This window comes from Tauraco erythrolophus, chromosome 12 (assembly GCF_009769465.1).
Source record: "Tauraco erythrolophus isolate bTauEry1 chromosome 12, bTauEry1.pri, whole genome shotgun sequence".
In the NCBI taxonomy this organism is placed as follows: domain Eukaryota; kingdom Metazoa; phylum Chordata; class Aves; order Musophagiformes; family Musophagidae; genus Tauraco; species Tauraco erythrolophus.
In genome coordinates this window covers 15,525,022-15,539,040 of record NC_141476.1, presented here as the reverse complement: position 1 = coordinate 15,539,040, position 14,019 = coordinate 15,525,022, and the positions used below count along the sequence as shown (strand labels likewise).

Below are 14,019 nucleotides of genomic sequence, written 5' to 3'. Positions count from 1 at the left end.
GATTGGACTGTCCTGGGATTTAGAAATGGTACAAGATATTCTAGATAGGTTCAATGAAGTTGTACGGGGGAAAGGGGAAACTGGAAATAGAGCTTGGCAGAGCGAGGAATGAGGCAGAAGCCAGGAAAAGACTGGTTATGAACATGCTTGGCAGTGTGGACACTGAGGCTGATGTGAAGAAGGAGAAAGAATAATTGGTAGGTGCTAGAAGAAGAGGTGGAGAGTAGCGTGAAAAGCCTTAGCATTGGAGTTTGGAACATGCAATATGAGCTTAATGAGAGGAGGAGAGTGGAGAGGGGTAGGAAAGAAATAGGAGTAGGTCTAGGGCTGTAGTTAGATAGGAAAGGAACAGGAGCAAGCTATGGTTATGTTTGAAGGCAGAATTGGGGACATTGCAGCATTGAAGTGGGCCAAAGAATCCATGCCTGTGTAACCTGAGATGTAACACTGGATTACTAAGTCTCAGCTGAATGCTTGCAAAAATCCATCGCTCATACACATAGAAATGGATACCAACTGCCGTCGCTCTGCTAGTGAGGACTGTCAGGATGTTAGATGATGTTTTTCAGTGTTCTAACCAAGCAAAATCGTATGGACAAAACGGTACTATAATACTGGGGATTAAAGTTAGAGGCAACCTCATTCTGCATTTCCTAGCTTAGTTTGGCTTTGCCTCTGTAACAGTGTTTGAACTTTTTAGTGTAATATATTTGCTATAAAATTGTAGAAATATAGCAAAGCTAATACTGGTTTGTTTAAATTATCAGGACAGTTATTGTAAAAGATGAAATATTTGCTACAGAATTTTTGCTGTATCCCTGCCTTAAACTGGCTCCTTGTATTGGAGAGACACCACCCCTTTAGTACTTCTTTCTTCACATCTTTGCAACAATATTCTACTTACCTCAATATCTAGCTCAGAGAATTCAACTTGCCACAGAGAATTAGGAAGGTTTTAGTAGAAAACTCAGTTTGATTTACCTTTTTTTCTTTTTTTTTTTTTTTTTTTTTTAATTTTCCCTTCAGTTTAGTCTCTTGGTGACTGAAATCCTGACCCTGTGGGAAGTGAAAAACAATGGTCCAACCGACTTCACTTGAGAGAGAGTAATGCCTACTGTTTTCATGGCTTGGTTTGAGCAAAGACAAGGCTCAGTGTCTTGTGATTGAGTGCTGGGCTAGGCAACGGAAATAAGCGCCTGCAAACTCTGGAACTGACCTTTGTTTTGAGTAATAAATCTTGAGGATTTTTTTGCTGTTGTTGTGTGATAGTAATCAGGTTGGAAACTGGAAGAAGGACAGTATATCATAGCTGATTTTGCTGAACTAGACCAAAAATTGCAAGCTGAATTTGAATTAACTTGGGGGATGGAGCCTTAGTGCAGAGGTGAGGAAAAAGCTGAAATAGGGAACAAAGCAAAGACAATTGGATTCACTTGGTTCTCTGAATGTAAACAGAACAGAAACACCTTGACTAGTCCCAGGGCTGCTGTCAGGACAAAGTGCTGCTCCAAGACTCTTTTTGCCTGTTGAGTGAGCATGGGAATAGTTCCATTTCTCTTTATCTCATTTATGTTGCACAGTGTGGGAACCATCTCCCTTCACTTCATTCATATGAAGTTAAGCACCTAATGAAGAAAAGAGTGAAGAAGCTCCAAAGTTTTTCCTGTATCTTATGAGCTATTTTAGAAGGGGAGAAGCAGCACCTTTGGAGTTTTCTATCTCTACATAAGGAGGATGTTCAGTTAACTTGTGTAGAGATGATTAACTTTGAAATAGCTGAGGCTAAGTGAGACAAATCCTACCAGTGGCGAATTTTGCATTAAATGAGCTTGCGTGAAAACAGTTATCCCAAATCTTTATTCAGCAATATCTGCCAAATATCCAGCAACAACGTTTAGAGGTGTCAGAGCTGAGGACAAACTATTTTTGCTCAGACATTGTATATGTCCTCACTGTACTGAAATGCAGAAAGACAGTCTGGCTTTATCCAAACAGGACAGTGATTTTGACAGTCAGGTAAAAAGTGTGACCTGCAGTAGCTTAAATGTGTGAAAAAAAATTATTAAGTCAGATGTTTTACTCTGATTTCAGTACAGAGGATGGGAATACAGATCATAACGATACTTACAGGTTAGTATTGAATAAATATATATAATGTATATGTAAACAGGTGAATATTTAGATGTATACACAGGCCAGCTTCCTTTGATTTTTGGAATGTGTTTTATAAAGTAACATTGTAAATGGATTTTTAAATTTATGTGGAAGTGAGCAATGCACCAGTTATGAATTATTCATTGAAAGCAAAATTTTACAAATTGTGTTGCCGTGTTTCAAGTGGAATTAAAAAGATTCAAGTGGAATTAAATAGATATAGATTTATTTTCAGAGAATTACCCAACCTTGGATGAATACATAACTGGTGTGAAATGCTGAAGAACCTTCCCCTTGGGCCTGAGGTAGGGGAGGTGGCTGAAGGACCTGGTTACTGCTATACCCCAGGCAGGCAAATCACATTTTAAATAGTCCTGAAACAGCTTGAAGTTTTGTCTGCAGTTGAACTGATTCCTTGATAGCTAGGACATATGGAAGCAAAAGTATGGAATAAAACCTTATTTAGCACATCCTTCCTTTCTGCTCGGTGGTAGACATAATAACATGGTAGGAGCAGATTGGGTAATCTGCATATTTTGTATCTGATACAGTGGCTTTGTGCAGCCTTGAGCACAGCAGAACTCAGTACATGACAAATGTGTTACCTTCTTCATCTGCAGTCTTTCCTTCCATGCCATGGCAATCTCCTGATGCCAAAACTAAATATGTTGTTGACCTAGTTAAGTTAGAAATGCATCTAATTACTCCAAGATTGTCTTAGCCACTGTTATGCGATGTTTGAGTTTCATGTACTTTAATCCATTTATAATTTCTATTTGTCCAGCTCTTTGCCAAGCTGAACTCTTTATGTTGCTGCAGAAAACCAGCTAGCACTCTAACAATGATCAACCTGAAAATCCACCAGTCTTGAATGAATATAAGTGGATAATTGAAGTTATTTGCAATAACGGCTAGGCTTTTAATTTATTTTTATAATTTGTACTTTGTGCTTCGATGCAGCACTTACTGTGACTGAGCATTGTCTAGTGAGTTGTAGTGGAATTTGATAGTAGTCATAGAACAGTCATGTTTTTGTATGGCCTTAGTTGCAAGATTGATAACTGTCTTAAGCTACAAGCACTAGGAACTCTAATATTAAAATAACAGGAGCTAAATAATTTTCAATGCATCTTAGCCACATCAACAGCAATTTTAGAGATAGTATTTCCCAGAAAATACCTCACAGGTGAGAACAGTGTGGGAAATAAAACATGCTGCTGAGCTTTCTGAAAAGACGAAACTGTTTCCCAATTCTCCCTGGACCCCCCTCCCCTCCCCCCCCAATCTCAAGGATAAAACCAGCCAAATTGTAAGGCTGTTGTCATTGGCCTGCCTAAAAGCGCGCGTATTTCTGATGGTAGCGAGTATTCCTCCAAGGTCGGTGCTAGGCTCCGATGGCTGCAATGCTCCGTTCGTTACGGCGTGCATGTGCAAAGCTATTTGCAGTAAAATAGTGAGGCCGAAGGCCTGTTTGCACATCGGTGCGTTCATTGCCATGTTATATGACACTGTTTTCAAGCATAGGAAATAATAGGGATACTGATGAACAACATCAAATATTCTGTTGGCTTCTTTACCTTCTCCGCTAAATGAACTGTGAAAGAAGTAAACCTCAGTACTCTGATAGGAGTAAGGGCTTAGGGAAGAATTGCCACCCATGCCAGAATGTTACCTAAGCTCACTTCATGCTAATCAATCTTGTTCATTCCCAAAACAGCCGAAGCTTTTCAGAAGTTTTCAAAGCACTTGCAGCCTTACAGGTTTCGTTGAAAGGAAATCCCTTTTTAAATTCTGAAATGAACTCCAAAATGGGGAAGTCATAGGAAGGTACCTGGGTAATGTTTTTGAAGTTTTGTTCTCTATTACCGAGTGCTCCCACATGCACAGCGTAGGCTTCTCATGAGGCCAGTGAAGAAAATTGCTCCAATGATTGAAACACGAGTTCTGGTTCCTCTCCTAGGAATGTGCTCGACTGCTGAACTGTGTTTTAAATGGTTATCTGTCTGCAATTTAGGAAATATTTTTGGCATGTTCACAGCTCAATTACTATAAATTTTGATTAGAAATTAGATGTTCAAATCAAGAGTAAGGTTATTAAAATTGCACTGATTATTTCACTTGAAGAAGGGTAAATATTGGTAGTTGTAAGTATTTTCCATATATAGAATACTGCAGGTTTTTTCTTCATAATGTGCCAGAAAACTTGTTACAAAATATGAAAGAAATAAGCTCTTAAAAACAGGGATTAGTTTCCCTTTGTTATGCTGCCTGCTGTCTTCTTTGTTAACCAAGTTTGCTTAGGTTTTATTAAGATAGAAATCCTTGTTACAATTCCATACACAGGAGTCTTGGAGACAGGTTTTTAAAGCTACACAAATTCTTGTTTTCCTTCCTACATATTGGGTTGGTTTTTTTTTAATGACTATGATATCCCACTGCTCAGAACAGGGTCAGAATTGGTGGCCCTTGTCAGGTGTACTCTGGATGAAATTCTTGTACACCTAATACGATAATTCTGCGTTGTGCAGAACAATACGGAGGTAACAGCTAAAACTGGCAAGATTCACATAATGTACTGAAAGCAATGTTAAGGCATAGGCTCGTGAGTTTGCAAATAATATGTTAGTAGAGGTCTGCTGACAAGCTCACATTTTTTAACCGACAGAACTGAAGCTGTACTAGTTGGTTGTTTTTGTAGCAGAGAGGCGTGACTGAGTAAAGAAGGAGCATCTACAATTGAGAGGGTAGATCTTTCTTTTTCTTTTTATAAATAAACCACAATATAGCATTTTTTGTGCTATTTTGAAATGAAATTTTATCATATTGAAATTACAGAATTTAAACAATTTATATTATGAACTGAGATAATATCACTACCTAGTAAATACTGATTATAATTAAGATAGAAAAGTCTTCTTTCCTTTTTGGAAATTTGTAGCGCTTTGGTTTGGAGAAGAGCAATTTCTAGCAATGTTTCTGATTTTACGTGTAGCAGTTGGTTTATCTTAGAAAAAATAGAAAGGAAACAAATATAAACACACTTCAAGATTTTATCAGTGAAAAGGGAGAAGGCTATAACTTCAGTCAGCATTTGTGGATAAAGATTAGTGACCCTCTGCAGTTCAGGAGTTCAGAAACTGTTTCAAACTTTGTTATGCTTATGAATTTATTTAATCTAACTTCAAAACGGGCTTCTAATGAAGAAGAGGCATTGAAAAGTAAACTGAAGCCCTTATACAGCACATGGAAAGAGAGAAGTTCTTTTCAGAAGCTGAAATGAGTACCCTGTGCTCTGGATGTTTGCATGATATTTTTTCTCAAAATTGTTATTTTCTTCTTCATTTATTTTCACCTTTCTGCCCATCTGTTCCATTTTCCCCTTACTTTCTGTTGTATTCATTTTTCCCCTCATCTTTTCTGTTTCATTCACTCTTCCTTTGCTCTCTCTGTCACAACCTCATTTGGATGAGAATTTATCTGGGAATATCAGTTCACTGAAATTAAAATACCATTTGTCAAGAAAATTACCCTATTCAGAGATAACTCGGTGATGATTTTTTTTTTAATGTTATTGAGAGGAAACAAACATTTCTTTTTCTTCTCTCAGCCTTCTCTACATTATCTGTGATACTTGTACTACCAAAAATACCAAACATTGACATTGTGTTTCGGTGACCATTTTTTCGGATGTGGTATTTGTTCCGTCTCCTGGTTCATGCTGTGTTTTTATCCATTCTGCATTGTGATATGCTGGATAATTCAGTTAATCTTTCTCGTATTCGCACGTACTGGGAAAGTTATAAAGATTAGTTCCTTAACCAGGGGAACCTCAATGGAACTGTCCACAGAATGTGAAAATTGTTCTTTGTGTAAAGATTATATTCTGCCCTTGGCTTGTCTGTGCATGCACACGCAAACACCTTTCCACAGCAAGATAGAGCTAAGTATTCCTAAAATATAGACCCTTAAATGGTGTAACTCTAACAATGCTCACTCAGTGTTTGTAATTCGTTCCTCGTAAACGCATATAGATAACTCAAAATTCCCTTCAGGATAACCACAGCTTGGAAAGCATTCACTTGCTACAGAATGATTTTAGAGCGTGTTTACTCAAATGATGAAAATGTATTGGCATTTGTATTGAGTGTCGTTATAAACTATTAAGTTAAAATCGCTAATTGTGCTAATTATTGCTAGATAACTGTTCAGTCATTAAAATATTTTAAAAGGGCTTTTTGGCCTCCATGTAAAAATGTTGCAGTATTACATGTGGTTTATATATTTTTTGCCTCTAGAGTATAAAGGAATTTCTTCCATCATGCTTCATCCCTTTGGGGACTTCTTTAAGAACAAAACCAAAAACCAAACCAAAACAACCAACAAAACTCCCAAAAACCAACTAAAAAAAAAAAAAACCACCAATGAAAACAAACAAACAGTAAAACCCAAGCAAAAAGCCCTCAAACGTTTGTATACAATTTCTTCATTCTGATATCATCTGTATATATCCACTAATATGTTGTTTTACGGGTTGAGGCTTATTACTGGCTTACCTTCTCTGTAACTCTCCCAGATTTTTCATGGTCTCTTTCATAATGGTGTTGAGATATTTAAAGCAAACTGTGGTTAAGGACTATTACATAGAAAATGCAGCATATGCTTGTGTTGTCTACATTCAGTATACCAAAATCTTAATTTTCTTGTTAGATTGTGAGGGTGAAACATGCAGTGCACATGCATATTTGTGTCTACGTCTTCAAGGAAAAATATGTCTTGGTAGATTGTTCACTTTTTTGTTGTTTTGTTTCCTGTAAAGAATGTTGCTGAAATGCATACAACTTTTTTTTTTTTGCTTGTTTTGTTTTAAAGAACAAATGTAACAACTGAAATCTTAATGAATAAATCAATAAAGTACCAATCAGTACTTTTAATTTCTGAACTGCCCTCCTTACCAGATGTTTCTACTATTACCCATCTTATGCTTCTCTAGCTATTTCTTACATGGGGGAATAAATCTTAGTTTAAATTTATTTCACTGAGGCAAAAATGTAATTGAAATGCATTGGGATCAATACAAACTACATAAGAAGCCATGAATTATTTTTCTAGCCCACTAGACAGTAATATCTAGGCACTGGTATCTCACGAAATACTATAATAATTTTTCTTCCAGTGAGTAAGTAAATATTTCAGCACAGAAAGAAAACCATGTTTCTCTTTTTCCTGTATTCATTTCTGTATGAAGAATTTTTTTGACCCTTCTTTCACTTTTTTTTCCTCTCAAACTCATGAGTCATGATGTTTTCTAATAGATGTGCACGGAGCAGTAATGCAACTATGTCTTTAATACAAAGGAGTACACACCTGAAGAAATGTATTTGTGTAGTTATTTTACGTAAAATGCACTTTTCATACTTGAAAAATGAGTGCTACGTTTGTAAAGTGCTTTCAGCAGATCACTAATGTGCTAGAGATGGACTTCTGAGACCTTTCAAATGTTGAAGAATCTGTTTCAGTTGCTCTTTAGGCTTCTCTTTCAGGATAGTTAGTTAGTGGTACTTCTCTTTCTAAATTCTAAATGCAAAAAAAAATTATGGGTCAAAATTAATCTTTGATAACCTTTCAAATTGCAAGGTCTGTTTTTGCTACTGTTCATACAGTCCAGGAGTAGTAGGAACAATTCTACAGAACTTCACTGTTTCATTTGAAATGTCTTTTCATGGCTTTCCCTCCCATAGCCTGTTGTGATGCATCGTTAGTTGTTGGGTTCTTCTACCCATGTATGCAGGAAGGTGAGCTGGTACATTTTTCAGTTTGGTTCTGGTTTGATTCACCTGAGGTTGGAACTGTTTCAGTTGAATTCAAGTTTAGGTCAAAAGGGTTTGCTAAGACCAGTTGTGTTTACATGGGACAGGTAAAGGTGGAAACAGCCAAATGACGGACGTCATCTGCTCTCTTGCTCTTCTGTATCAACCTAGGCATCAGTCGTTTCTCCAGTTTTTCATAAAATCTTTTAGATCTGTAAAGCTGCACTAGAGAAGAAGGTATGAAAAACCTTCCCACCAGGGTCTGCAGAGAAGATGCAGAAGCCCAGCAGAGGATTTAAGGGTTTAGGGAGGCTCTTGCTCCCCTGTGAGCGAGATGAGGGAGAGATGTGGAAGGAAAGGCTGTGACATGCTGCTGCTTTGCAGACCTCAGTGAACACAAACGCTCCCTGTAACCAAGGAGGCTCTGCTTTAAACCATCAGGTTTTTGTTAAAGCATTCATGCTGAATTGGCAGCCAGAAATATTTTTCTTGGTTCAGTTTCCATTACAGTTCAAATTGTATAGCAATTGATATGAATTCTGATTCCATTTTGATTTATATCCAGAGACTTGATAGAAGTGCATACAGTTGTGAAAAGGGGGGAGCAAAAGTGTGTTTGACTGTCCATTCTCTGTATTGTTACTGAAAGCCTGTAGCTCACCTGCTTCATGATACAGAATGTTTAAAAATATACATGTACTGGTACCAGCATCCGACAGATCGAAGAAAAGAAAAGTAATATATTGAGTATTCTGTGATAGATCATTCTTTGATTAATTTTGGGGTGTACATATATGAATGTTCAGGTAGATTAAATAAAAACTGGAAACAGTTACTTCCATAGTTAAAATATTCATAACTATAAAGAACCCTAAACAAAACCTTAGAAAGGATATAACGTCTTTTCACAAGAGAATGTCTGCAGCAAACCCCTATATGAATTAAATTTTTCAAGTAGCTGTGTTATAGTGAGATCTCTTTTTTTCCTTTGGATGATAGTGGTAAGGACCATTACTACAGGGAATACTGAATATTATTAAGAGGTAAATAATACTACTGAAATGTTGTCATTTGGTAAATATTACTTCTGTAATACCAGAAAAGTCTTCTTTGGATTATGCACCATGTTAAGGTAGTATGCATGAGACTTCAAATCTGCTAAGTAAACAAACCTAATCTCTGTTTTTCTAATCCTTTATATTTGATGTGTCATTTAGAAATTCTTTATTATTTCAGTTGCTTGCAATCAAGTGCATTATTAGGAAATACCTCCTGTTTTAATTTTAAGAAATATTTGAAAAAGACTTCTATGTTCAAAATAAGGTCCAATGTGAAAGCAGCTTTATTTTGTGTTCTTTCAAAAATCAGTATTGGAATGAGAGCTGCATGGTGCTGAGCACTAGTGGCAAAAAATTACCTTTAAATTTTTATTTCATTTATTTTATTAGTAGTTGAGCTGTTTTGAGACTTTTGTACCACTAATCATGCATGCTGAGGGTTTAAAAAACTTGGTTGTTAGGGGTTGTGGGGTTTTTTTGTTTTGTTTGTTTTTAAATCTGGATAATTTATTTCTGTTCTATGAAGTAGCATAGCAGATATCATGTGGTGACAACAAATTGCATAATTCTCAAACAATCCTTGTTATTATAGTGGAAGAAACATTTGGATTTGAAGATGTTATCTATTATTTTAAAAATACGCCTTTTTTTTTCTCTTTTTCAGCGTCTAGTTGAAGCTGCAGAAGATGCTTACCTGAAACATGAGTTTGATGCTGACTTACAGGTAATTAATAATTATTTTCTTAAATATTTATCATCAGAGTGTACGGTAACGGTTTATACAATAGCTCACTTTAAAAACTGCTGTAGAAAGCCAAGCATGTGAGTAATAGAGGGATGCTGATTACAGAAAACAGAATTAACGAAGGCTGGCTCAGTTTTTTGACAGGTTATGCATTTTGTGCTTGTGTGTTGGGAGACCAAGCAGGTGGATTCGACTCTTAGAGATTTCATTTAAATTCCCTGCATGTCTCCTTAGGTCAATATTTTTTAAGCGCAGTAATTAGCAGCATGTTTCATCGTTGCGGTGTACTGGCAAGGAATTGTTCTACAGAGAGTTGAGTTTGCAGATGGGTGGGGACCCACAGGGATGGGAATAGTATGACCTTGATTTGTGCAAATGGTTTGTGTTTGGACCTGTGTCTAGAGCAGACCCCTTTTTCTAACCTAGAAGCCCTTAGAGCCGTTATTGTCTCAAAATGTGGCCTTTAGGAATAACACAGGAGGGGGAAGCACTGTGGCAGCTCACAGTTAAAAATGTTTAAAAGAAAAACTGTTGCTTAAGTAAGACACATAATTAATAAACCAAGTTAATTTAGAAACCAAGTAGCCTAACCTAAAATGGAAAGTTTAATAGAAAGCATTACTCAATGCTAAAATGAGCAAATTCCTCCTTACCTGTAATGAATTCCTGTATCCCTGTTTCTTGAATGCTGCGTTAGGTGGAGTTTTGTTTACTTTGCCTCTATCTAGATTTAATTTTAAAGCCTCTGTGAATATTTGCCATATGTCCATTTAAATTTTGAGCTTAAGCATTAGGGGAAACAGAGACTTTTTCCACAGACTTTTGCCCCGTACGTGTATCTAAGAAATAAACAGATCTGCAAGTTCTATTTTCAGATTTTACCATGGTTACTTCCAGTAATCACAAAACATTTACTTTAATGAGAATGTGATGCAAATTACTGATTTCTGTGCGGAAAGGAAAAAGAAAATAAGTGAACTTTTGGAATTAAGGATAAAAAGTTGATTTTAGAAGTCTGTGATACTGAGATCCGTCAGCCTATGTTGGAGTAAGGATAAAATGAGCGCACTGAAAGTGATGATTCATATTGTCGTTGTGTTCAATGAATGCTGGCTTCTGTATTCAAATGCTTTAGAGTTCTGTTACATTCCAGCCTTGCAGAGGTGTGCTGCATTTTGGTGGTTTTTTTTTTTTTTTTGGACTTTAAGCCTTGGAGAAATAGGAGCTATTGCCTGAATAAATCAGAAACACACTTCATAGAAGATTTTTTTTTTTTTAGAGGCTTCTTCACTGCAGGGTAGTTCTCACTTCGACAGTGTCCTTCATTTGCTGAGGCTTTGAAGATATTAACACTTTCAGGAAGCCAGTTAAAAGCCATTTGTGTCAGCAGCATTAACAGGACAATCAAATCTTTGTGCAGAGCTCTGTTGTTTATTACTGTCACGGTCCATTAAAGCTAATCAATTGTTAATCTTGGTTTCAGCGACCCCTTTGCAACCCTTGCTGGGTGATTGTTGTTCTTTATCAAAAATCTCATAATACCATCTGCTCAATATAAAATAATGGCCAGAATGATTCGATAGTGTACATTCGAGCAGAGGGGAACAGAAGGCTTGTATAATATACAGTGTATATAATTCTGCTATCAAAGAGGAGTTTTTTGGCATTTGTATTGCCTTGGCTGACGTGTGGAAGACGGGATTAAAGACTTTGAATTAGTGGTATATGATATAGCACCAGTCTGCGCTCTTTGTGCTCAGATATTCTGGAAATTCAGAAAGCACATAAAGAAAGTGCTTTTGTGCTTTTTATTGGTCCAACGTCACCTTCTATGTCTTGAGGACAGTATAGATAATATTGTGTCAGTACGTAAAAATGATATAAGGGAGAAATAAAATTATATTAATATTTTTATTGACTGTGAAAAAACACCAACTTAAAGAAAATATTAACTGGAAGAGTTCATCTTTTAGACTGCTGGTATTCTTTTCAGCAATGCTGAATCTATATTATTTGGTTAGGTTAGACCCGATCCCTTCTGGGCATTTTTCTTAGTAACTTTTAGTTTTGTCCTCATTTATTATATATATATATATTCTAATCAATATACTGTAATGCTGTATAATTGTCTAAGCGCTCCACTATCTATCCCTGGACTGAATCTATTGGCACCACCACCAAAAACCTTGTAGTTATGAACATAAATAAAATTCTTAGTGAATTGAAAGAAATAAATCAAAACGGGTGATATGATGTTAACTCATCAACTTTATATATTACATGTTTGAGGAATGGCCAAACTAAGAATCGGTGAGAGCTGACTTGAAAGATTTATCCTGCAGTATTTGTGCTTTGGGAGATTCTTTTTTTCTGTTAGAGATGTGAACCAAGAACTGCAGTTTTAGCAAGTTATGGGGGAATGACCTTCTAAACGTTACTTATGTTTGAACTGTTAACCCAATTCAGGGTTTTCTCACCTGGTAGGTGCGGTTTCAAGTTATTCTGTGTTATTAAACAGTCTTTTCAAATTGTTGCTAAGTGGAATTTCTGTCTTTAATGATGGCTAATAATGTATTTGGGAATATAAGATAGATTACCATTTCTATTGTTACAGCAAGTTGCCTTGTCACCATATTTCTATAGGCTTAAAGGATCGCTTATCTTGCTTTATATGGGACATTGTTTCTGTGCTTGCCTCTGTTTAAAATGAAGTAATTCCTCCTGATTTTGTGGCTTTAATTCAATAAATAAATAAAATAGCCAAATGCCAAGCGGAGACCCAGCAAGAGCATTGAATGTTACAGGTTTTGAAGTGATTCTATAACCACCTTTTAATTTTGTTGACATGTTTGTCAGAGAAAAATTTTTGGGAAAGGTAAAAGAGAGGGTAACATCTTCTGTTAAGAGGTGATCTTTTAAAAAGAAATTTCAAATCATTCATAATCATTGGTGTTAACTGGAGTTTGGCCTCCTGATCATTTACTTGCTTTATGCTTGGGTATGTGTTTCCTAAGATGTAAACTGCCTTGTAGGGTTCGCAGAAACACGGCGCTGAGTTTGTGTTCAGACCCCTGGAAGAGGCTCTGAAGTGGAAAACTCTGCCCTGGAGCTGTCGTATACCTAAGAATTTGCTGCATATGCAGCTGATACAAACATGTAGGTTTAGAGGCTTTCTCCTCCCACCACGTTTTCTCACACCACTAGAAACTGGACAGATTTTGTTGTGTGAAAATGCACCAACTAGACGTACCCGGCTGCTGCTCTTACGCGGTCCCTGGCGAGGCGGTGAGGCACGCCCCAGCGGCAGTCGCGTGGCCCGCGCTGGCGCCCGCGTCCCTTGCAGTGTCGTTCCGTTTGTGTGATCGCATCGGAGCTCTTGGGACAGAAACGCGTGGTGTGGTGTTGGCATCTGAACAGAGAGAGGATACGATCTGTTATAGTGTTGTATTATTTCGGGTTTTCAGTAATCTCAGGAGGTGGACGCTCAGTAGTGGAACAGATGCTGGAGTTCTCAGTGGAGCATTAAAAGTAACTTGCACCTTTGATACTTAGAAACTTAAAAAAAAATACTAATTTGGGGATCAATAAAGATTTATAATACTTGGTTCCTACTCAGCTTTCACACCTCTGACTCCAATGACAGCAGAAAGTCACACAAAATTTCATTATGACTGCTGGTTCATTTGCTGAATGGTTTCATTACACATGCACATTCACAGGGTAGTTCTTTTATTTTTTGTGTGTTAATTAAGTTCATTAGTTCACTCGCCTTACATTCCAGCTGAGTTTCTCTGTGTGTGTGTGGTGTGATAATAAAAAAGCAAGGTTATTTGTTTTTAATTGAATCAAGGCTAGTGCATACTTGATGCCACCTGAATTACTAGGTGTTTTCTTTTCAGATTGTTGTAGTTTCTGTATAAGATAGGATATGTTCAAGTGGCAATACTTTAAGATGGTTGACCTTATTTCAGTTTTATGTCCCGAGACTAGTAGAGGATTTAGTCATACAGTTTTTAGGAAAGGATTACTTTCTTTAAAGAATACTCTTAATTTAGTGGAATAAAAAAGGAATAATGGTATAAGGCTACTTTTAATTATTCATTTTTTTCTTAGATCTTTAAAGTATGGCTGAGCCTTAGGGAAGAGGTTTTCAAAACTATATTGGAGTTAGGTACCTGTCTGCCAGGTTTTGCTGGCTGTGAACTCCTCATTGCATTTCGTGTCCTTGAAAATCTTATCCTTACTCTTAAAGTAT

The 14,019-nt window shown here is 36.8% G+C and overlaps 1 protein-coding gene across 3 annotated transcripts in view; it reads left to right on the top strand.

Annotated features, from left to right (window-relative positions):
* Positions 1-14,019, top strand: part of CACNA2D3 (calcium voltage-gated channel auxiliary subunit alpha2delta 3) — a 445,975-nt gene that overhangs the window by 126,070 nt on the left and 305,886 nt on the right. For all 3 annotated transcript variants that reach the window (XM_086618882.1, XM_086618881.1, XM_086618879.1), the window contains exon 4: positions 9,684-9,743. In XM_086618882.1, coding sequence (XP_086475008.1) covers positions 9,684-9,743 — 60 coding nt within the window. The remainder of the gene's footprint in view (positions 1-9,683; positions 9,744-14,019) is intronic.